General features: G+C 34.8%; 1 protein-coding gene across 8 annotated transcripts in view; it reads right to left on the bottom strand.

The window, feature by feature from the left end:
• Window positions 1-26,992, bottom strand: part of LOC149801712 (phospholipid-transporting ATPase ID-like) — a 246,481-nt gene that overhangs the window by 143,241 nt on the left and 76,248 nt on the right. For 7 of the 8 annotated variants that reach the window (XM_089955994.1, XM_089955993.1, XM_089955997.1 and 4 more), the window contains exons 2-3: window positions 24,101-24,169; window positions 13,171-13,218 (exon numbers count right to left, since the gene is read on the bottom strand). In XM_089955994.1, coding sequence (XP_089812120.1) covers window positions 13,171-13,204 — 34 coding nt within the window. In that variant the 5' untranslated portion in view covers window positions 13,205-13,218; window positions 24,101-24,169. Of the gene's footprint in view, window positions 1-13,170; window positions 13,219-24,100; window positions 24,170-24,796; window positions 26,893-26,992 lie in introns of those variants that run through there. The other variant, XM_089955998.1, reaches the window with a different exon arrangement.

The following is a 26,992-nucleotide window of genomic DNA, read 5'->3' as shown; positions in this document are numbered from 1 at the left end:
ACTTGCAAGTGAACATGTATATGAAGACCAAATGTATTTTGATGTATGATAATTGTTATTTCAAATTTCTTTGCACTCCCAGATGAGTGTGTGTCTCCCAGATGAGTGTGTGTTTTTGGAATTTTAACATAGCTTTAACAATTTTGAGTCATATTGCTACGATGCCTGCAGTGTGGCAGTTTATAGTGATGTCTGGTACTGGGGCATCATGCTGTAGACATCATGTCCCACCCAGTCACATTATCCTAACACCAGCCCCAACACTAACCTCTTAATGCTGAGCACCAAGTGAGGCAGCTGCAAGTACCATTTTTATAAGTGTCTGGTATGACTCTGCCAGGGTTTGAACACATGACCTCTCACATCTGAGGCAGACACTCTAACCACTTAGGCCACAGGTGCAGTCAATTCCCATATGAAAGTTTGGTGATTTATTTGAAGGTGCTACATCTCTCCATCTCTCTCTCTCTCTCTCTCTCTCTCTCTCTCTCTCTCTCTCTCTCTCTACCACAGTGTTTGATTTTACACCTGTAATTTTTATCTCTACCTTTGCATATTTCCTTTCGTTCTTAATTATTATCTCTGTATATGGATAATTAATGAACATGAGAGATACTGTCATTATTGATTGCACTGGCAAATGGATTTACATGTACAGGTAAAAAAACAATCGGCTGATAAAAGTATTGTGATGTGTATTTGTATTAAATGTATTGTGTTTGTATTTTGAGGATTGAAATAATGTCCTCATTTATAATACATTCTGCACAAACTGCTGCACAATAAACCTATTTTTAACCAGTGGATTGATTTGCCTGTATTTTCATTAACCCATGATTAGTCTAGTAACAGATGTATTCAAACAGATGAGATTTTTAGCACAAAAAGAAAACAGCTGTGCAACAGCTGCAGGTATGATATTACCACTATGAAAGTCACAGTGATTCAAATTTTTTTTAGCAATAACAGCAATATAAGAAACCTGTGTGTTTGTGTGTGTGATTTGGATTTTCAACATAGCTTTAACAATTTTTCAGTCATATCACAACAATGTCTGCAGTAATGTCTAGCACTGGGGCATCGTACTACAGACATGTAGCATGATGTCCCACCCAGTTATATTATCTTGACACCAGGCTGACCAGTCCCAACACTAATCTCTTAATGCTGAGCACCTAGTGAGGCAGCTGTTAGTAGCATCTTTATTAGTCTCTGGTATGACTCAGCTGGGGTTCAAACCCACGACCTCCCACATCCAAGGCAGATGCTCTAACCACTGGGCTACTGGAGCAGTGACAAGTAAGAAGTAGCATGTGGCTATGAAAACTGAACAATTTACACAATTTCTTTTATTCCAAGGTTTCAAGAATTACATTAAAAATTAGAAGGATGTATTTCACTGGTGGTGAAATATGACATGTTATTTTTTTTACACCTATCTTTCATTATGAGGATCAATGCTTTTATATCTGCATGTAGCTGATTATTGGTCTGCCAAAAATTTAACAATTTGGAAAGTACATGTATCACTATTACTTCTAAGTCTCTTTCAGACAGTCAAAATTATTCAACTCACACTGGAATGAGACAAGGATATTACTTCACATGACATAAACCTTTGATTGTCATTTGTTAACTCATTAACCCCTGGCACCGCATTTAGGCATCAGGAGGTAGTAGCCTACTGCCAAGCTCTGTAGCGTCAAGGTCATGTATGATACAATAAAGTGGGTGGTAGTATAGAAAGGTAGACAGATGAAACACTACAATTACACCAAAAAATCTGGACATTCAGTTGTACTACAAAATACAGAGGGAAAAACCTAATCTTTTGGACCCGATTTGCCAATGAAAAATGGTCTCTAACACAATTATGCCTTACGTTAACAGGAAATCTTTTCTAAGTTGATGTATTAGGATGTGTTCAGAAACAGCCCCCAAAATGTGTTTCCTACTCGCATTTCAGGTGAAAATGACAAAAACCTCCAGGGGTTAATGAGTTAATATATAATGGGTTACTTCCCTTGCTTTCCAAAAGTGAGAAAACTGGAATCTTACTGTTCTTGAGCAACTACAGTTTCAAATTAGTCACTTTGCCAGTCATACTGGATGCATGATCAGTACCATTTTCATTTATGACAAACTGGACACCGTGGAAAGACTTGATGAAAATCCCATGTTACTATGACTATCCATTCAGGTGAATTAGTGATGAGATTTTCAATATGTCCATTGTGGTAGCCATACTTGAGGTCAGATGAGCAGCAACTTTGTTCAGGTCCAATTTGATACTAATATATCCTTTGATGTCAGTAAGACTTTCCATTTAGAAGAAGCAGCATTAACATGATTTTCACAATGGCTGCCATTGTGGCCATACTGAATCATAAATCTTTTGGTGAAAACCCAATGTTGATATGACTTTCCATGAAGGAGGTGTAGTGATTTCGAAGATTGCCACTGATATAACATGACCACAGAAATACTCTGGATAATGGACAAATTTAGGATTCATCAAGATTGAAACCTTCTGGCATGTCAGAAGTTAAGAAAGCTGTACAAACCAGCAATCATCTGGTTTGGATAAAGAGATCAGATACTGTACTGGCCAAAGCAAGAACTAATTGTCATATTGATTGCATTGGGTCAATAACTTTACAGTCATGTCAGCATACCCCTAAATGGTTCAACAATGCAGGGGAAGAAGATTTAATTGCTGTCTGCTGTCATTAAATCTATACAATATCTCCTGTATGGCCATTAATGCCCACGATTAGCAGATTTTGAGAAGGTAAACACTCAGTATTAGTGACACTAATGTCCTGGTACCTAATTCAATACCACCATTTAAATGCTCATCACTGGTGATTAATTTTCCTCCTAATGGTTTTAAAATGCATTTACACAAGAAAATAAAACCTCAGACTTCAACAATTACATGTTGCTAATCATATATTCAATATAATTATAATGTACGGCATGCAAAAATATTTCAAAGTTTTTTATATTTATAATAAGCAGTTGCAAAAATATGATTAAAAACATCATCATTAATTGGCAATTTCAGCTGATGATAACATAATCAGACACCTGTTACCCAAGGATTATAGTTATTGCAACTGAGGATACATCAAATGTCTCAATATTCTGCCACAATGTGTTCCTTTGGGTGCAATAGCATGTAAATGAAAGTCACACAATAGGCTCTATTTTCGAGTTTTCAAGGAAAGAAGATTGAAAAAAACTTTTGGACTTGCTACTGTAAATGAAGCACTCCCTTTGCAGAGTCCATTTTTTCAAAACAGCATTATGTGTAGCATTCAGAGGAAACAACCGCCTCAAATACTCTAACACAATAATGACAACCAAAAAGGATGCTGTGCTGATACTTCACTCCAAAAGCACTCAGAATGCTGGGAACAGATTGTGTTTTGTTAACATTAATGAATGTTACAGGTTTTATTACACTCATTGAAAATCAGTTTTGCAATTTTTGCATGTTTGCTCACAAATAAATTGGGGATTCATGAAAATATTGTGTAATTTGTCCCAGTATACATCCTGGAGAAAAAAAGAGTGATAGCTATATGTTAATATAAAAGCCATTCATAATTTATTGTCACTGTAGGAATCTCTATTTTTATTAACTGGTGCCATTACTGATGGCAGATCAGCATAATCTAAACTAGCTTCATGCCAGGATGCCTTCTTTTAAACTTGGTCCAATTCTGTTTAGTGATTTTGGAGAAAATGTTGTGATGGAAGAACTGATGTGTGATGCACAAAACTTGTGTGTGATGTAAAACATATCATGGACAATGGGCCATACCATAAAAGATTTATTTAATATCAGCATGATTTAAAGCAGTTCAATAATAGCACAGTACATATATACAATTGGACCAAACACACAGCGCATAACTTGAAACATGAACAATGTACTTTTAAAGGGCAGTGATTACAACTGAATATAGGATTGGGATAAATTAAAAACTGACATTTAGAATAATTTCAACAACAAAAATACCTACTGGTAAAAACTGAAATTGGAGAGGATACATGCATGTAGGATTGTCAGTTTGTTAAGTCTAGTTAGCTTATAATCAATACTTTTTAGTACATTAACCCCTTGAGGTTTTTGTCATTTTCGCCTGAAATTTGAGTAGGAAAACATTTTGAAAGCAGAAGGGTAAAAGTTGGAGTTCTTTTATTTTTTTACTTTTTCGCTTAACAGACCCATTATTTTCATATCGAGACCACTCTTTATTCCAAATGCCTATCTTATACTACTTTTTGCAAAGGTTCATCTGTCTGTTTGCAGTTCATACTGGTCTGCCTTAGATGTGAGGCCAAAAAGTCTAAAATCCGGACACAAAATCAGATTCCGACCACGGGCAAATTTTGGGTGGAAAAAAATCGGGTCCAAAAACTGAGGTTTCTCCCTCTGTATTTTGTAGTGCAACTAGAACAGATTATTTAGTATCATTGTAGAGCTACATCTGTCTACCTTTCTATAATACCACCCACTTTAGTGTAACATACATGACCTTGACGCTACAGAGCTCAGCAGTCGGCTACTAACTCCTGCCACGTAAACTCGTCACCAGGGGTTAATGTGTTAAGATAGATAGTTGCCTTGTAGCTTTCAAACAGAGATTTGTTACATGTGAATCAAATTGCAATTGACAGTCAATGTCAGTTCCAAGCAGTTTAGCAATTTCTTCACAGTTTATGACAGCAAAGCTTATGTTTAGTACAGGATTCATACTGAATGTCTTTTTACCCACAGCTAGAGCTTGAAACTTTTCAAGGTTGGCTTGGTTCTTGTTTCAGTGAACCAGTCAATCAGGATGCTGGACTCTGCTTCAAGTGTGTTAATCTGAGTGTCAAAATCTGATGAGGAAAATGACATGCTTTAGGATAAATTGAACTAAGAAGGGCTTATCTGATGCCACCTACTTTTTAAGATGTACCTTAAATACATTCGTTGAGGAAAACATAAATTGTACTATTTTTTCAGTCTTTCTATAGGCAATATAGTCTACAAACTTTAAGAACTATCCTGCTTTTAAGGGATTCAAACAATATCTAATATAATCAAATCTCATTGCATTCTCCAATAAGCCATTTCACACAGTATGTATTATCATCACTTAACAGATCATTGGGATCATTGCCTAGATGACTGAATAACCTCTTTTTATAAAAGCTGAAGGAATGTCAATTCTCTAATGCAAGCAAATACTGTTTAACCTTTTCAAATTAATATTTTGATAGCATGCACACTTATACAAAACTGTATGCTATTTCAAATTATTTTCATTTATTCTCCACCGCCCTTTATATCATTCACATCTTTTGCTTCCCAATAAGCTAGTGCTTTAATGTTATCTTAGCCAACTGCAAAAGGCCTAACTGCAGCAATCTATGGCCAACTGCAAAAGGCCTAATTGCAGCAATCTGTGGCCAACTGCAAAAGGCCTAATTGCAGCAATCTGTGGTGGTAGTGCACATTATGTACTTGACTTATAAGCAAGTACAGATGGTTAAAAGTAAAGGATTGTATTTTTGAGTGAGTAAAACTTTACAAACCTTTAATTTTGAATACTGATTAGTGGTTAGTCATTGAACAGGACATAAAATGTATGTAAGAATTACACAGACTTGTTTTGTATTTTAAAGTCACAGGTGCCTGAACAGCTGGGTGAGCTAAAAATGGCTTATCTACACTGTGTATTGACTACTGAATAGGATGTTTCAGAGAATCACCTATTTCTGAGTACATGTATGTACGTTAAGTACATCAGGTTTAAAGCAAGCCAGAAATTGCAAAAACAACAAAAACCAAATATACACCAAGTTTCTATGTAAAATATCCACTGGACAGGGAATCAAGTCTTAACAAGCTGCAGTCTTTCATGCCCTGAATAGTTCAGTGCAGGGTTTTAATGGTGACACAAGTCATGCCATGAATAGTTCAGTGCTGTGTTTTAATGGTGACACAAGTGTCTTTGGAGTTCAACTTGACACTCAGATATTATTAAAATTTTCTCAGTACAGAAAATATGATCTTCCTGCATATACACTGATGTGAGGGGATGTCAAACAATCAACGGCCACACTAGTTAAAATGTTTAAAGACACCAGTTACTTAGGGGAGTGAGATCTGCATTTATGCATTTTCCTGATGTTGGGTGGTGTTACCAAGCAGAAAAATATCATACACTCAATATCACATCAATATGGTGTTTGCAGTATGTGCAAAAACCAAAATGTACCCCCTTCACAATGTCAAACATCACCAACCTAGAGTTCATAAATTGTGTTTCCAGGACTCTGCTCACTTTGCCGATACATCAGCCTTCCCTGAATCACAGCTGTGTTTTGACAGTTTGCTTTCAAAAATGGTTCACATTTCAACGCTATACCAACAATTTCAATAATCTTGTTTTGTATGCTTTATATGGAGTAAAACCCAACTTGAGAAGGAATGTTTCTGCTGATCACTATTAGGCAATAATATTTAATAAAGATGACTGAAACATCATCATTCTGGGCAACAAATCATAATAACCTTTTGTTTCTTCAACATCAACCTCTTTCATTTACATAATTTAAATGATCTGGGGTTGTTCCATGTCACATAATTTACCTATTCACATCAGGCAAATGGGTTCTAGCTTTTTGTTTCTTCAACATCAACCTCTTCCTTTTACATAATTTAAATGATCTGGGGTTGTTCTATGTCACATAATTTACCTATTCACATCAGGCAAATGGGTTCTCCGTCAGCAGCATTTAAAGGATTCTTAACATATCAGCAAAGCAGTGAAGTAGTCTGTGCAATGGTAGTTGTTTACCTCTGACTGCCTTACATTTGAATCACCTCTATGAAACTCACCTGTATAAAATGCCACAATATTTCCATAAGCATCAAACAGCACTGTTTACTGTTTATAAGGACCACATGTTACCTGTATCTGCATAAATCACTGTACAAAGAATGATTTCTCTCCTCTTTTTTTAACCCAAAGATTACAGAAAATTGCATTTTTTTAAACACGACCAAGTGAGGTGGTTTAAAGGTAAAAACTTATTTATCGCATTACACATTGAGTTCAGACAGATATGTTAAGGCTGTACAGTCAATAATCTCTCAGAACTGGTTTCTTTGAGGACATAAAGATAAGCTGAAAATCAAATCCCACTATGTGTATGTTCTCCAATCAAATTTGATTTAATTTTCTGGGGTTTAACACCATGCAGCACATGATAGGTTGTACATGGTGGCCACTATATCTGGCGGACAAAGAACCCAACGACCCTGGGAAGAACCACCAACCCACAGGAAGCTAAATGCAAGCTTTTTCACATATCCATGTCGGTCAAGCTGAGACTCAAACTCATGGTCAGAGGTGAGATGTGTGAGTGATCTGTAAAGGCAAGCATCTAAGACCACTCAACCACCCAGGGTCCCCAATCCCTAATCGGCCTTTTCTCACACTGTGTACTCTGATGACTTAAGTTAACTGGTCATTTGATCATAATTTGGATAGCAGAATATCAAGAATAGATGTTGACCAGGAAAAAATTAGCTTATTTTTTATCCAAATCATTATGTCTGTCAGTTTTCTAATGCATACAAATGCTTCTTAAGCTTTCTATTTGACACTATGATAGAAAATATGCAAAACTTCACCCGTGTTCAAAGTTATCTGATTTCTTCTCTCCTACTTTCATATCTTTTGACAGCCACCAAGCTTGCTGCTGTTGTCTCAATATCTTTTGCCTGCTTTGTTCAAGTATTGATGATTCAAAGAAGATCAAGACAATTACACAACTATACATGATTCTCCTTCACAAAGTACATGTAATGTTTATAGTGAATGGTCAAAACTGAGTGTCACAGACACTGTCAAAATGTTGTGAATTTCTAAACACAAATTTCAGAAGTTATGGTTTCGCAGAAAGCTGCACTGGGCTGTTATTAGGCTCTGGCATATAAATATCTAATACAGTAGAACCTGTCTTGAAGACTTCCCCATCTGCAAAAAAACATGGTCTGTCATCTATTCCTCGAATTCGGTGCAAGTATTACCAGTCAAACTTACTACAGTAAAACCAGTCTTGTGAGATAACTGCTTTAGCTATCAAAATGTCTTCTCCCAAGATAGGTGGTCTCATAACAGGTCTGTGCATGAGTGCCAGTTTTCAAGGTCAAAATTCAACTGGATTTAGGAAAAATATCCACAAGGATTTTTTATGTATTTTATTCTTATTTTACCTCTTGTTAAGTATTATAAGCATTCATCTCAAAATATTTTACAAAACAAAAACAATATACACCTATCATAGAACATTCACATTCTTATTTTTATGTAAATGTTAACAGTTCAAAGAGAGCTCAAATATCGACCATAGTGGTTCTGATCAAGCCTTCCATAAATATGGAATATGCATGTACCAAACAAATCAAATTATCTCACCAAATACAAAAGAAAAAATCTATTCAGAGACAAAATTCAGTGGCTAAAATCACTAATGACATAAGTGGGTTAACTTATCAACAAATGACATAACTGATGTCCAATGGTGAATAGATGTTGAGATTTTATAATGGTGTTCCTTTCGGCATAGTGTTGTGCTTTGATAACTGTAACATCAACAAAGCAACGAACAACAGCAACCTTTACAATGACTATGGAAAGACAAGTAACATATTAAGAGACAAAGACTTCATTCACATAAAGGACCAACTAGACATGATACAAAGTCTTCTAGTGAAACTCCCATGTTAATATGACTTTCCATTTAGGACCAACTAGACATGATACAAAGTCTTCTAGTGAAACTCCCATGTTAATATGACTTTCCATTTAGGACCAACTAGACATGATACAAAGTCTTCTAGTGAAACTCCCATGTTAATATGACTTTCCATTCAGGACCAACTAGACATGATACAAAGTCTTCTAGTGAAACTCCCATGTTAATATGACTTTCCATTCAGGACCAACCAGACATGATACAAAGTCTTCTAGTGAAACTCCCATGTCAATATGACTTTCCATTCAGGACCAACTAGACATGATACAAAGTCTTCTAGTCAAATCCCATGTTAATATGACTTTCCATTCAGAAGTAGTCATAACAAGAATTTTAAGATCACTCCCATGACAGCCATAATGGATGTAAGATTGTTACCTTGCTCCTTTAGGAATAACTATACATCGTAAGAAGTCTTTTAGTTACATTCTATGCTTCACATGACTATTTGTTTAGAAGTAGCCATAATGAGATTTTTAAAGTGGTCGCTGTGGTGACCATATTGGCTGTCCGAGCAGCAGCATTTTCATTAAAACCACAAAGATCCTGCGATGAATGGCAATCTACCAGGTTAGTTTAGGAGGAGCAACAATAAAAAACTTTGACAAATCAACAGACAACAGGCAACAGGCCATCCTCAAGATCTTTTTTGGTCTATGACCAAATGTGATAAAAACAAATTGTAAATGTAGACCGAGAAGGCAATCCATTGGTCCAGATGCGTGAAAAATCTTGATAAACAGTTTACAAATAAACAACATTTTACTGTATTATAATAACAGTGAAATTTCTTTACAGTGGGTATCTATATTTGTTTCCAGGTATAGTTTGTTCAGTCATCCCTAATGCTGTGACTAATGGTACTTCCTTTCTGAGATTTTGGTCAATAATAATAATAATAATAATAATAACAAGTTTATTGTACTAGGGTAACTTAATTACAATATAATATTCTCCCTTGAGGCCATCAGGATGAACAAACTACATGTACTGTAAATCAATAGGAAAATTACATTTTTTCTCTGAAATTGCATGTATTACAAGTTGTTGCTTATTTAATCTGCTGACAGTCAAGACAAAACAACAGCATTGGTGAAATGTGACCTGGTACTCACCATTTGCATTTCTAGTGATATGACTACATAAATCTCGCAACTTACATGTACATGACATCAAAGATCCAATAGTCAGATATCAACAATAAACCTCCTTTCCAATGCTGATGTATAACAAAATGAAAATATCAAATTAACATCTCATACTATTTGTAAAAGAATGAAATAACACATATTATTCAGAGAACAATGACCAGAAACCTGTTGCTGTCACAGCAACTTGGATAGAGTCAGATTCTTCAAGAACAGAACATGTGTCAACAATGTTTTTCTTGTAACACGCGACTACCATGTTCACAAATGCTCTCAGCTTAATGAATCTGACACTGTTGGAAACCTTTTAGTTTCAATTACAATTGAAATATGAAACATGTAAACATTGATTCTGGTAATATACCTTTCTATATACCTTGCCTTGCTCATCAAACAAAAGATTATTTTGCATACTTGGAGTGGTCGATGCTAATATGCTCTAGTGACAGCTCAAAGCAGGGTAAAACCATTGCTGGGTTAAGAAATACCTGGCCACTGCTGGCTGTGCATGATTACATGACATTTAAATAACAAATTTACCAGGGGGAAATTAAAATGGTTCTTGAGACCAGGTGACCACTAACTCAATGACCATTAGGATAGGTTTAACTGTAGTATGATTAGTATCTAGATCAGTTTTTCAATGTTGTACAAATACAAGGGCAAGTCACTTATAAACAATATGAATAATACAAGCCCTAAAATAGATCCCTGTGAAACTCTTTTGTTGATGAACATCTGCTCTGATTTAATGTTACCAATAACAGTTTGTTGGCTTCTGTCAAATAGGTATGATCTGTCCATCAGCTTGATAAGTGAGAATATTTGTACTTTTCAAGTTTCCATACAAGTATGGTCAACTAAGTCAAAAGCCTTCTTAAAATCGAGGTACAATGTATATAGTTCCAACCTTTACATGAATTTTATCACAACCAACATCTCCAAAACTTCATCATCGGGAACTTTGATAGTTCAAATGAAAGAGCTTCAGTCTTGTAATCCCAAGGGCCGCTGATTCAGTACTTGGCTGGAAAAACCCATGTCAACTCATTGGGTGTGCCCTTGACAAAGGTATTTACCTCCTGTTTCCTTGACATCATATAGCCAAAGAAAATGCTGTCAAAATAAACAACCAAAAAAGCAATGAAACTTTCTTTTGCAAAACCTCCAAATAATGCCTGCTCATAAAGACCAGTAATTACAGATACATGTACCTTGTCAGAATCTCGTGGATCGGTGGTTCTTCCCTGGGTTTTCCAGGGTCCTTCCTCCACCAGTTATACTGGCCGACATGTATAGCCTATCTTGTGCTGAAAAATGGCGTTAAACCCTAGATCAACAACAACAACAACCTTGTCAGAAGTTTACTTGCAAATTTGAATACAGGTCACATGTCGATAAAGGCCTATATATTTGTTCCCTCTAAAGTCCTTCATACACATGTTTCACAGTAACTATATATAACTATAATCCTTGTCAAATTATTTTTTATTCTGCAAAATGTATCTCCTAGCTGCTGCAAGACCATTAGGCAAGGCACACCTATTGTGAAATGGAGATAATTTCAGCAAACTATCAGAGTTAGATATATGGTTACCCAACTTTAAATCTGAATTAAACCCTCTTCTACATTTAAAATCTATAAATAATTCCTTTTCTTGTCATTTCTAACAACCAACAAGACTACATGAACAGCACATTATATACCTGCCCCATGTTTAATAGTCCTCTACAATATGTAGATAACTTAGATTTTTGTGCTGAAACCTCTTTTTTTCCTTCAGTCAGTGACCATGACATTTGAATGCAAAAATCAATAGGTTTTATCACCACCCTAAGTGCAAGTCATCTACAAAGTTTGGTATGGTATGTACTACAGAACTAAAGTTTCTGTCCAAACAACATTTTTATTCATTCAGCTGTAGTGACTTTGACCATGACCATTTGACCCCAAAATCAACAGACTTCTTCCTTTCAACAACTTCAAACAATCCAAACACATAACAACAGATGATAGAGAACTCAAGCTACTAAGCTAATACCATTTTTCATCTTTAAGTTACAGTGACCTTCACCATTCAACTCTTAAACATTATATTGATAGGTCTCTTAAATACCCTAAGTGCAAGGTATCCACAAAATTTGGGAATTCAGACTGGTGATGCAGAAGTAATGTTATTGCAGAGAATTTTTTTTTTCTTTTAACCACACCAACCTTAATTTTTTACCTTTTGACCCCAAAACATTATGGCAGCTTCTTTACCATATGTAGAAACCATCCACAATGTTTAGTCAGATATGTGCAAAACAAAATTTTATTCTTTCAGTCTCAGTGATCTTCGACACTAACCCAAAAATCAACAGGTTTCTTCCTTATGCTGACTGCAAGCAATTCATAAAAATGATGGATAACTGGAGTTATTGTGCAGCAACCATTTTTCTTCTTTCAGTCAAAGTGACTTTTACCCATAACTGTTTAAACCTGAAATCAATAGGGTTCTTCCTTTTCCCAAGTGCAAGCCACCTGCAAACTTTTGGCAACTGTAGATGGTGGAGAACTCATTATTGTGTGGAAACTTTTGTTTTATTTACTGTCTCAGTTACCTTGACCTTTGATTTTTTTTACCTTGAAATCAACAGGGCTCTTCCATACCCCAAGTGAATGCCACCCAAATATTTTGGTAATTGTTGATGGGTGGAGGACAAACTGCTGTGCAAAAATCAATTTTCTTATTTCAGTCACACTCATTCAACTTGACCTTTAACATTTTGACCCCAAAGTAAATATGCCTCTGCTTTGCTCAACTATAAGCCATTCAAAAAGTTTTGTAACTGCTGATGGCGGCCAACCCAAGTTCATGTCCAGAAACAAAATTGATAACAGTCAGACACAGACAGATGTACATTCCAACAGATGGGCATTAGATAATATGCTCTGATTTACAGCAGGTATATGAAGACTATTAATATGTTGGATTCAGCCAATGTGGGTATGTGAGAAAGCTTGCCAGTAGCTTCTCGAGGGTCGGTGGTTCTTTCCGGGGATTTCCCGGGTTCTTCCTCCACTATTAATACTGGCTGCCATATATAGCCTATCGTATGCTGAAAAATGGCATTAAACCCTACAACAACAACTACAACAACAACTATTAATATGCTTCACACCATGGATAGGAGGATATTTGCTAAAACCTACCTGGAGGCTTTGCCTCTTTCCAGCATGCCCTCATTGTCTACTGCTGTCCTGAAATATTAAAAATTCAAGTTAATTCTCAATACCTGTACCTGCATCTTATCAAAAACTAGCTATCTTGCTACAGGTATATATCTACAGTGCATGTATAAGTGCAGACCAATGGTTTGGAAAAATTGTGAACTACAGCTAAAAATTCCAACATGTGCGATAGTTGCATTCACATGAGTGGTTATGTAACTCAAAATTGTGGTTTAACTACTTTTAATTTTCATTTTAAAAATATGCAATTTAGTTAACTTTAACACCATTCATTTTGGCAATTTACAAATCCAATTATTTTTTGGGACAAATAATTTCATTATCATTTAGTCTTCACTGAAAAATTAAAATAGAACAAAGTTAATATGAAACTGAATTAAACTGAAACTTTGGCAAATACTTGCTTGATATTTTTTCTGTCAGAGGCATGCCCCCCCTTCAATCAGCACCATTTTCATTGAGGACCAACTAGTCACCATAAGTCTTTTCAGTGACAACCCCATGTTGATATGACCATCAATTTAGAAGGAGTACCAATAACAAGATGTTCAAAATGGTTGCCATCGTGGTCATATTGGATGTCTGATCAAGATCATATTGGATGTCCAAGTAAAAACCATTTTCATTTACAACCAACTATATCATGAAAAAATTTCTTTTTAAGTTTCATGGTAAAGTTCCAAATAGGTGTAGCAATTACAAAACTTGGGCTAATGGACAGATGGACGATGGACAACAGATCATTTCATAAGCTCTTCTGGCCTATGATCAGTAGAGCTAAAACCAAGAGCCTGTCAAAAGGAATGATGCAATACTGCCTGAAGGGAATTTCAAGAGAATTTTAGATAAAACCATTTCTTCTTTTTTAACTGCCGAGTGTTGATACCAGCTCGATATTTTTCAGTCACAATTGTTAGGTTTATTTAATTTGCATTGCTTGTTAGTTTTTTTTATTTATTATATATAATGGATAATTGTATTTTGGACTTGACCTTGTAAGTAATCAAGATCATTTTCTACCTGACCTGAAACATTGATTTGTTTTAAAATTCTATAAACAACTAATACATAGCTAATATTTTCTCTCTTAGTATGGGTTAACTATTAGGATTATTATCTTTGCACTGTGACGACCATGTTCTTTATTATAATTTTTGTAACATACTTCCAATTACAGTATAACTAAGATTTTATCCTGTAAATATTTGAAACCTTCCAGAATGAAAAGGTAATTGTCTTTTTTAGAAAATATTAATGTGACCTGGAGGCCAAGTACAGGACTATATACTGTAATCTTGCTCCTCGTGAAATCATTTATTCATGCTGTAAGATCTGAGCAGAATCAATTGTATTATTGTTGTGCCCAGTATTTTATCTGGGGTAAAATTTATTCATTCTTCAAGTTATTTAATTCAAGGTATTCTTCTCTGCAAATACGAAGTGCTCAAAAACTTGGTTTTATAGTGAAATTCAAATAAAGACATATTCTTGGATTGCATTATTGTTATTCAACAAAAGATTCTGGCACATCAATATGACACAGGCCACATCACAGGCACATCAACACTTCCAGCATTGGATTTATTTTAGAATACCACTAAAGTTTGTTCAGAAATTTAATCATTAGAACTTGTGTTTGAAATTCTAGGATTATTTGGAATTTATTGTGCAATACCATAAGTTCTTTCTACATTTTTCACTTTGTATTCTACAGAAAAAAATTATTTGCTGAGTTCTAGTTCTCACTCTTTTGTATTACATATTTTAAGACCAAAGAGTGTTAATATAATATTTTCAAAGTAGCCACTCTTGCAGCCATACTGAATGTAACATTAGCACCATTTACATTCAGAACTAAAGTGACACCAGTAGAAGACTTCTGCTGAGAACCCCATGTTGATGTGACCATCCATTTAAGAATAATATTGGCAAGATTTTCAAGATGTTCACTATGGCAGCCATATATGAGGTCAGCTCTGCACCATTTTCATTCAGGACCAACAAAATATCATAATTGGTGAAAAACCTATGTCAGTATAACTTTACATCCTGAAGGAGTAGCAATAAGAAGATTTTCAAGACGGCTGTCATGATGGTTATATTGGATGTCAGATCACCACCATTTTAATTTGAGATTAACTAGATGTCATTAGAAGTCTTATTGAAAACCCCATGTTGATATGACCATCCATTCTGAAGGAGTAGCAATAACAAGATTTTCAAGATGGCTACCATGGTGGCCATACAGGACTTCAGATTGGCACCATTTTCTTTTATTAACAAACAAATATCAGGTCTTTTAGTGAAAACCCTATGTTGATATATTACCACTCTGGAGTAGTAGTCTGCTTCATTGGCCACAATGGATGTCTGAGCAGCACCATTTTCATTTAGTAAAGGCTAGACCTTGACATGATTTGATTGTAAAGTTTTATGGCAATCCTCCATGCAGTTTAGGAGTAATGATGATAAACTTCTGCTAACAGAATGATAGACATAAGACAACAGATAAAAGATGACAGACAACTGTCCATCCTTTAAACTCTTCTGATGTATTAACAGAGAAGCTAAAAGTCAATCACTCAACTGTATATGTAACATTTGACATAACTGTCCTGTAGCTAGCTAGTCACTAACTTTAGAACATAATCACTGACAATGAACTTGGGTTTGCAATTCCAAGAAAACTTTATACTCCATGCTTTACATTAAGAACAAAGCAATGGTTATCATCCAATATTATAATTTAAATTGGGACTAGTTCACCTTTCTGGACAGATGACATGACTGTTTATTGGGGAATTGTCTTTAAGAGGATCAAAAATCATAATATGCTTCATTTGCCCTTACAAATAATTATTCACACCACTAAGCCTTGCCTATATAACCTCAACTACCTCATCTTTTGTTATTTACTGCACTAAACATTGCCTAAATAACCACAACTACCTCATCTTTTGTAATTTACTGCACTCAACCTTGCCTAAATAACCACAACTACCTCATCTTTCGACCTTCTGACATGGCATCTTCTAATTCAGAAAAATGGCATAAATATTTTTGTCTTTCTTACTGATGGAGGTTACAATCACTAGTGAGAATGTACAAGTTACAAAGCTTTTTTTAGTAACTGACCAAAAGTTAAACCAGCACCTCATTTACATTCAATCTAGGAAACAATCCCCGCTGTATTTATTCCATTATATACTCTGGAAAAGGATGGAATACAATGGAAAACCCTGGAAAACTATGGAAAAATGAAATATTCTGCAGAATTTAGCATGGAAACCCTGGATATTTGCATGGAAAATGCTGGACATGCCTGGAAAATGCTGGACATTTTGGACTTTGAAATTTTTCAGCATGGAAAACCCTGGAAAATGCTGGACATTTTGGACTTTGATTTTTTTCAGCATGGAAAACCCTGGAAAAGCATGGACAGTTTGGACTTAGAATTTTTGGGATAAATTTAAGCATGGAAAACCCTGGAAAAGAACTTAGTCAATTTTCAAGATTGGTACTTAGAATTATTTTTAATTACCTAAAGAAAGAGCAATCATGACTAAACTATGCTGTAACAGATTTTTCAACTTGAAACTACCAGTAAACTATTATTTCAAACCTATTATAAATATATACTGAGAAACAGAGGACACAAGTCAAATAAACAAACGAAACCACACACTCACACAAACCCACTTGACCCCTGCTTTAAAAAGACAAACCACAAGTGTTAAAGTAGTACATCATTTGTTGTAAGTACCACATATGTAATTAAATGTTCATGATCAAAAGAACATCACTATACAAAAATGTTGGTGTAACACAAACTATACATGTATGAAAAGATATCCTGAAAAATTAGTTAAATCCTGACCAGAAAATATCTGGTGCATATAAAATCATAAATATGTCCAAATCTGTTCACCACATGAGCTTAACACTACAGTGTATAAGTATGAAATTCTGCTGTGCAATGGTGAGAGCCATTTTAGTCCTTTTCATGCTGATTGCAGAGAATAGCACCATAAATGTCATTTCCAATTTCAACGACAATAATAGGTTCTCGAAGACACTTGATCCTAGCTACTTTTGATGACGAAAGGAAGTCTTCTTTCTTGTCAGAGCCAACTTCATTCCAAAGAGATGTTTGCTCATAATTATTAGTTGCACCTGTACAGCCCCCAGTTTCACACATTTCTTCTTTATCTGAGTAGTTTTTTGCAGATCTCACAAGAAAAATCGTATTTGAGATACTCCTTATTGAATTCACATTTTTCCTTCAAATCTTTGACAATTGTCAATCCTGTGTTTGCTGAAGGAAGATGCAACTGAATTAAGTCCAACAAGTCACCTATTTAGCATTTGACAAATTATGTCTTGTTGGCAAAGCCCCAAGGGCAATAACATGTTCAGACTTTGTGATTTCACTACAATATATATCTTGTTATGGGGCTATGACATAAAGTGGGGGATCTGTGACATGGAATGGGTAAGACCGAGTTGCTTCGTTCACCTGACGATACTGTTCATTGTCTGAACTTGATTCAAACTCTATACTTTCTTCTGACTGAGATGAAAAACTCATGTCACTGTCACCATATCTAGTTGGTTTATCTGTTGATATTCTCATTATATTTAAAGAGTTAGTATTACTTGCACTCGTACAGTCACCAATTTCATAATCACCAAGACCAACAGAACTGGATTCACCTAGGTCAACATCACTGTAATGAGAAATACAAATTTTAGTGAACACGTTTAATTAATATTAAAATCTTGACGTTAAAACATTATTGTTTTGTTGTGGGAATTGAATATGTACTGTTAATATTACACTGTTACAGTAGTTTAGTTCGACAAATACAATGTTAATGCATGCATCATTTAAACATGGGTAATGCAAACATGATACACAATGAATGCATGTAAATGACAAGTAGCTGATACACAATAATATACTCAATCATACAAAGTACATGTGATACAACATACACTTCATAAATTTATGTGATGTTTTCAGAATAACATCTCAAGTTTCATAACGTTTTAGGGTGTTATAAGAACAATGAAAGGAAAAAATTACATTTAACATTTTAAATAATTAAAAACTGAAGTATGATTAAATGACAATGCATAACAATAAATTATTATATTTTGTTCTGCAAGAATCAATACTGATCAGAGCTGGTTGTATATGGTGTACATTGTGCATATATTGTGTATGGTGTGTTGGATAAACCATACAGAGTGAATGTTCTGTTCAAACATGCACATTGAATATTCTGTCTGTAAATAATGAATGATTTCACCATATACTCAGATTTTGTTGAACTCTGAAAAGTCCATTTAGTATTGTATATTGAAATTTGTTTATTCCTTAAATTAGTGATATGGCAATGACACTGTGTTTAATATATGAACCATGTTAAGCTGTGAATGTACTAGGCGAGAACAAATGTATAAAGGATAATGCTAATCAACACACAAATAAATAATGGTGTGGGAGACAGATGCAGACATTCTTTAAAATGTAAAAAAAACTCTATACTACTCCTGGAATTACCATTGCTTTCTCTTCTTCCAGTACATGGTGCTTTTATGAATGGACTTTGTACTTTGTGGAATTAACTTCATACTGCTTACATATTTTGTACTGAACGCCAGTACCTGTAATACACAAACAGCATTAAAACATTTACAGACTGTATAGTCAGACTGATTAAAACACTAACATATCGTTCAAAAATCATCTTCATGGTAAAACTTAGGTAAATTTTAATCTTGTTAAGATTAATGTGAAATTTTTCAAAATTTCTTTTTTTGATTTTACTTATAAATGTAGCAGTCTGAAAATTTAGCAGTAAAGACCTTTTTGGATTAGACCTACAAATACTCAAGAAATTCACAACTTTATCATAATACCAGAGCAGTCCCTGTTTGGGCTTACATGTATCACTGGAGTTAACATTTCCAAGACTGACAATTACAAGGTTATGGCTGTTAAAATAAAATTGCACAAATTTGGTTGCTTTGAAATTTGTGTGTGTGTGTGTATATATATATATATATATATATATATATATATATATATATATATATATATATATATATATATATATATATATATATATATATATATATGTGTGTGTGTGTGTGTGTGTGTGTTTTGAAAAACAAAAATACCTACTCTAATTTTAAAACTGGTGCAAGAGGAAACATTGTTTTTGGCCTTATATAACTTCTCACATTTATAGAAATTAAATCAGTCAATTCTTTTAACAACTATTTTGTATTACATTTATATAATGAATTTCAACTGTGCAGCTTCTAACACATTTGTCAATTTATACCAATACCAGGATTAAATAATTAGTGCCAAAAGCCGGTGCTAACCAATGACTATGCTTGTATCATGTGGGCTCCTATACTTGCTTACAATTTAATTACCAGTCATACATGTAATATAGTATATGTATCACTGATAGTTAAATTGTAAGCACAGATACCACTACGAGTACGAGCCCCTGTGGCCTGTCCAGGAGAATAAATTGAAGATCAGTCTTGAAACCAATGAATTATATAGTGTTGGCCGGTGCATCATATAGTCAGTTTATACTTGGGCAAACAAGATAAATCTGAGACTCTGTTTATTTCATACTCACCTATAATATTTGTGTGTCCAATTTGTGTTGTCTTTCCATTTGTGTTCCACACCTCATCACGATATTGCCTCTTGGTCGTAAACTTCGTCTTCTAAAACCACTTTATTGTAAACCGATCATTCCCCAAAATATCCAAATCACGGCGTTGGTATCCGATGTATAAATATTAACTCTTTAGATAAATCATAAATCAGAAGAGAACAAAATGTCTGATTTTTCTGTGATGTATTCTTCTTCATGTATCGGAGTCACGTTTTTGTCACGCAGAAATAGCCGAGGTTATTCCGTATGATGATGGCTGATGAAGCTGACTATGATGGGATATAAAATTATGAACTTATTTTTTTTAACCAATGACTACATTGAAAAAGCCGGCATATTTCAATTTCATGCATTAGAACAAAATTGTCTGCAAAAAAAAATAATACAAAATTGTTTCTGTAAATTTTGGTTCCAAATTTGGCACCGTAAAAGACTTTGGATAACCAGTCTAGAATTTGGGTGCAATTTTCAATTAAAGTGTCACTGAAATTGTACGATATAAAATATCCCAGGATTTTTAGATGACCACTGAACCAGAAATAGCCATGGTGAATGATCATCCCATTCAGGGAGGCTTAATTTGTATGGCTGATGTTTACTTGCCATGAAAAGAAATGAAGAAATATCACACGGGAGAGAAAGTGATGGCGGTTTGTCGTGGATTCAAGGGATACTATGAGTGTATTATTGCAAAAATTGCAGGTAAGTCATTACTCAGTCCAAATGTAACAGATGTAGCAAAATTATTTGCACGGCTGCCGAGTACCTTAGCTGCGAAAGACTTCACGTGATGTAAATTTACGGAAAGCTATTACGAAATATATCCTATGGAACAATTTCTTTTTTTATGCTGTTTGAAACAGATAAATTAAACGCCAAACCTGTAAGGATACTGAAAGGTATATGTTATGCTTTAAGCTTTGTTTACATAATTGGCAATATTTTTTACTTATCCCTAATGCACAATGACCAGTCATCTCATGGCTGTCTTTCTAAAAGTTGGTACATGCCGGCTTACAAATATACATTTCCAAATTGTAAATTTCACTTTAAATTTTATTCACCCATGATTTTATTAATGATCTGACTGGTATTTGTATTTTTGATCTTTTTGTTATTATTTTCCAGACATTGTACTATTTGTAGCAATAAGTTATATTTGTTTTAATTAATTTCAGACTGTCGGAAATATACAGGTAGATCTCTTTTTCAACCAATGAATCTTCGATTCAGATTATGGCTTGTTTCTGTCTATCCAATTTATATTCAGCCATTTCAGTAATATTTAATAGTAACTTATTGTATAATTAATAAGAATGTACAGCTGTAAACTGTTGCAAATGATTATCAATTTTCCTCACCAAAAATACTTGATTAGTTTGTGTCCTTTAATTTCAGAAAAAAAGTTGCAAGGCACAGTTATGTAAAAAACTTGATGGTGACAGCTTCATTGAAGTTCTTTGATCTTTTAATTTGTATCAAGAAAGCAAGAGGTAATACCACATTCGTTTCAAATTCAAATGTCTTGAACATTAGCTGTAACCTGGAGTTGTGTATGTAGATAAGTAAATATATCAGAAACTTAGTGCATATGATGGTGAAAATTTTAATTTCAAATTTTTTTCACACCAAGCATGAGGCAGAAATATGTGGAATTTTGAATTTTAGCAAAGCTGCTAAATCAATATTCAGAATACTGTACAGATCTGGTGAATATATTGGCAAGACGCTAACTGGGGCAAGAGCCAATAATAAGTACATAACAAGGCCACCTCTCCAAGACCAGTCCAGAATTCAAATAATTTATGGTATATTTTAAATTATTAACCATGCGTTTTAAACTTTGTTAACCTATGACAAAATATATGCCAAATTGTAACAAAAATTTTTTATGAACTAAGACTGGAACATTATTGTGAAATTTAAACATATACACAACTACTGCTTGAAACATTATAGTGTAGACAGGCAATATTGAAATGGACAATGTAAATCTACTTTCAGTTTAAATGGTATGATCACAAGTGTATGTATATGGTAGCCAGACTGTGTGTGGAGTAAGAGTACATATTTCTAGAAACGTGGATGATGTAAAGAGCCAGTAATCTGGATATTATGACACACCAGTAGAAGTGTAACGACATTTATGAAAACCTTAAGCCAAGTTATCTACTGAATACTAGTGCACAACCTATTAAGCTACCAGTCACAAGTATAGTTTTTAATTTTTGTTTCCTTATTCAAAAGTTACTAAACACCTCAGTCCATATAAGGAGTTGGTTAGGGTAATTTGGATCATGTTCTTCTTGAAATTATCATCAAATAAAAGTTGCATCGCTGTTAAAATCTCATTTTCATTTTTACAAAATCAACAATTTTCAGCTAAATTTCAGTGTTGTCCAGGGTTTTCCAGCCTACCCTGGATAAAGACTGGAATATTAGTCCAAATACTCCAGCATTTTCCATGCTAGAATTGTCCAGGGTTTTCCAGCATTTTCCATGCAAGAACTGTCCAGGGTTTTCCAGCCTACTCTGGACATAGCCTGGAATGTAGTCCAAATAATCCAGCGTTTTCCATGCTAGAATTATGCAGAGTTTTCCAGCCTACCCTGGACAGAGGCTGGAATATTAGTCCAAATACTCCAGCGTTTTCCATGCTAGAATTGTCCAGGGTTTTGCAGCCTACCCAGGACAGAGGCTGGGATATTAGTCCAAATACTCCAGCGTTTTCCATGCTAGAATTTTCCAGTGTTTTTCATGGAATATGATGGAAAATCTACAGCCGGGATATTAACAATGGCCCACTCAAATATGAAAGCTGCATCAACAGAGCCAAGTGTCATAAAGAAAAAAAATTGCTGGTTTTAAATTTAGTTGATGAAGTGATGTGCATTACACAGATAAATGTCAGATAGACTTATAGTTTAGCTAGACTGGTACACTGCCTTATGTCAACAACTTAACAAAGACTTATGACTTAACTAGACTGGCTACACTGTCTTATGTCAATAAATTCATACATGTAGCAATAAATGATAACCACTGAAACACATGTAGACAGACATCTCCATGAGGTGATTCATGAACACGTTAACAATTTTTATAGATATCACCAAAAATAAATAAATCAAAATGATACTATCCAAATTAAATGTCCAAGCCAATCCACCACTAAACTGAAAAAGGACCTTTTGAAAGAAATCTGAGTAATAATAAAGTCAACATGTAAGAATGTTGTGAAAGTGAATAATTTAATCATAAAGATCATGCAACAATGTAAAGGTAACCTTAAAAGTTTCACTATACACAGAGCTGATATCCTATGGGATTCTTATTTACAAATCATTAGATGTTTGCTTTGTAAAATGGAATCCAGTTTTAATTTAAACTCTTGGTACAAGTAAGCAGCAGTGAGTAATAGCTGCAACATGCTAACTGACACAAGAGTAAACTACAATGCATAAAATAAATATCTGAGAATCTTTTTGACTTTTCTACAAGAAGCCTAACTATCTATCACAGGCAATCCATCATAAACACGTGTGTCTGTATGATTTGGATTTTTAACGTAGCTTTAACAATTTTTCAGTCATATCACTATGATGTCTGCAGTATGACAGTTTATAGTGATGTCTAGTACCGGGGCATCATGATGCAGACATGTAGCATGGTGTCTCATCCAGTCACATAATCAGACACCAGGCCGACCAGTCCTAACACTAACCTCTTAATTCATGAACACATAATGTTGCTGTGCTTTAACAGCAAATGGTGGGTAGTTAAGTTCCTTTTGCTGAATATGGGATGAGTGCACATAGATAAACAAAGATCTAATTAGGAAAGAATTTTAAAAGTTGATCAATTTGCATTCAATATTATGAATTGTGAAATTAATTTTTTAAAAAGGTATATTCTTCACATTTAAAAAAAACAACAAACACCATCTGGAATACTTACCCAATAAATCTAACATGACTCGTTCAGGAAATATAAACAGGAAAATTGATCCAATGTCTTTGAATCATAGACTGAACTTGACCTCGTACTGAATTGTATACAGACCCAAAATATATAAAAAATGAGTAAATAAAACATAAAAGCACAACTACTGTAATCACACTGCTTATCAACTAATACATTTTAGATCTGGGGGTGTGCAAAGTTGAAATATTAAGGTTGCTTACCTTATCTATCCTGGAGATGGCTGTAACTTAACCAAAACATCGGTGGAACCTAGTAGTTTTCAGCACATCCTAGAAAAGAAAATATTTTAGTTCATCTACCTTGTACTGTTTGACTTTCTTGTACATAAATGTTGTATGCTCAGTCCTCCTGGACCTTAAAATATACACATGACATGAATGTATGCATGGCATTATCTTTACAAACTTAAAGGGAAAACCCTCTTTCAAGCCCATCCTTATATATATGTAATGCAATCAACATATGTTCTTAAAGTCAAAGGAATGGCCTCTCATGTGTGGAGTAAAACCATACAAACATACCAATCTGATATCCAATAAAGAACCAGCCCCAAAAATAGTTTAAAATAATATTTGTGCTCAAATTTTTAGATAAAAAAGATCTAATAGATCCATTATATTAATTGAATCTTGAGTTGAAAGAAAAATAATATTCTGGTTTGAACAAAAAATACAGCCCCACCCACCACTCATCCCCACCCTGAACAGTGCAGAACAGAACTTACAAAACCAAAGCCACTGATACACGAAATGTACAAACACCCTGTGCATATCACTGAGTTGTGCACATGTATTTTATTATTTCTTCAAAGCGCATCTCCCTAACCAACAACATAAAATTAACATGTAGTGGGGGGTGGGTATGTAATGCTTACCTACCAGCATTACCTTGCTTACCTTTCTGTAATGCCAAGTCCCATGTCCAAGCTAGAGATTTATACATGATCACATGTGATAACTTCCTCATAGTTATAAATCTTTTTACTACCTGGTCACAGTCTGATACCTGCACCACAGCCCAAATCTGTTTACTTCCACTTTACTTGGATCCAAAGGTCAGGTCATCAGAGCAGGGTGAGAGGAGGGAAATTTTGTAAAAGTGGTAGGTAATTACAGTATTACCTTATTAAAATTAGTTTGATCTGCCTGCCAAAAAAATACATTTTAATAGCAGTAATTCCGCATCAAAACCTATTACACTTCTGAATCTGAAAGTCAGGCTGAAGGATAATGGATTCAGAAAACTAGTATAAGAAACACCAGCCCTTATGGTACGAGTCTTCACTACCAAAAGCTGCAGCAATGTTGAGCCACAATGTGCAATTACATTCAGGATTAATCCACACAAAAAATGACATCACTCTGGTGTATAGAAGACTGAAGGTACAATAAGGATAAAGTAGTGTGAGACATCCAGAAGGGACTCTCATCACATCCTCCAATGATGAAGATTCAGACAACTTCCAGAGCCTCATAAAAAGGTCTCTTTCAGCAAGGGACTACCTATGAAGCCCTATCTGAGCAAGGAGTCTATATTGAGTATACCCATGACAGATATGACTGAGAATGAGATTCTCAACAGGAAGTGGAGCTACTAAAGGTAGCTGATTCTTATCTAGAAACCCAGTCTGGCAAAATTGCTTCCAGTCAGCAATTTTGGGAAGGACAAGTAAAGATTTGGCAGTACCTGTCAATTTCTCAATCTAGTAGTCCTTCTGACTGCAAAGAAAGTTATGTTCAATTCTAGGTTGACATAATTAACAATCAATCTGAAGGTAGCAAGGCAAACCACAAGTTCCACTCTAACTGAAGACATCTACTTCTCAGGCTCTCTGATCTGGGGCTGTGGAGGCACACCATGGAAGCTTGCTGTTCTATCTTATCATAAACAAGTCCATCAGAAGTCTCCCGCACCACTGGAAAAGTGACACTAACTACTTCCTGGTACAGAGACCATTCCGTAACATCATAACAGACAGATAGACTGTCTGCCAAGATATTCCTCTTGCTGGCAATATGGATTTGTTAAGATATGCATCTTGAACCTCCATGGAGAAATCACACACCAATTCACAGAATCTAACAGCATTCCTGGCCAAAGTGGTAGTCTTCATTTTTTTAACTGTTCTTCCAGAAAAGATTGTTCAAGGTAGAAACTGGTCTTCTTTTCTTGACACCTGAAGAAAATTCAGGAATAGAACAGCTTGGACTGGTGAAAGATGACAGTCTGAGACAGTGAAGGATGTTCCATGAACAAAAGTCATCAGCACTCTTTTAAGGACCCATGCATCGGACGTGATGCTCATTAGAAGTTGCAATCATGTCATTTTACATCCTTTCTGTCCAAGAGAACTGCTGACGTCAAATTGTTTTGATCACATCATTATGAGCTGTACAGTCAACATTAATTCCATAAAAGTGGACTACCTTAAGCTGTTCTTGTATTCTTCTGAATTCAAGTGAACAGCAAAAACAAAGCTCTTACGGTGCATTATGTGACAACAGATTTGGACATACCATATGTAGTCGCTTACAAGTCGAGTCAACATGCAAACAACAAAGATCCTGATCTGCCATAGCATAATGGGCATGCTGATCAGGTCTATGTTGTTTGTTCTATTGATTACTCCTAACAAACTGCACAGACCCAGATCTGCAATCACATGTGAAGGCAGCTCTGGGTCTGTGAAGTTTGTAGTTGGACTCATAAGTGCATATATATAGCACATGTATGCTGGTCACAATATACAATGGAAACAGGATATATAACATTATGCAATATATATGTATACTCTACATTTAAAAAATTAAGTGCTTGCATGCAGAACATATTGTGCATATACAGGTTAATAATAACTGTACTTATCAAATTCATAGCTGAAAATTGACAACGCATACCATATTATTACAATATAAAGTCCTGCAGCAAAAAGATATATATATATTATTTTTTTATCATCTGATGCAAAAAAAACGTTGAGAAGGTATATATGTATTTGTTGTTGTTGTTCTTGTAGGGTTTAATGCCATTTTTCAGCACAAGATAGGCTATACATGGCGGCCAGTACTAATGGTAGAGGAAGAACCCAGGAA

The sequence above is a fragment of the Sinohyriopsis cumingii genome, chromosome 4 (assembly GCF_028554795.1).
Source record: "Sinohyriopsis cumingii isolate HCF-2022 chromosome 4, ASM2855479v2, whole genome shotgun sequence".
Taxonomy (NCBI): Eukaryota; Metazoa; Mollusca; class Bivalvia; order Unionida; family Unionidae; genus Sinohyriopsis; species Sinohyriopsis cumingii.
Note: the sequence above shows the minus strand (reverse complement) of the source record. Positions and strands in the feature narration are given on the sequence as shown.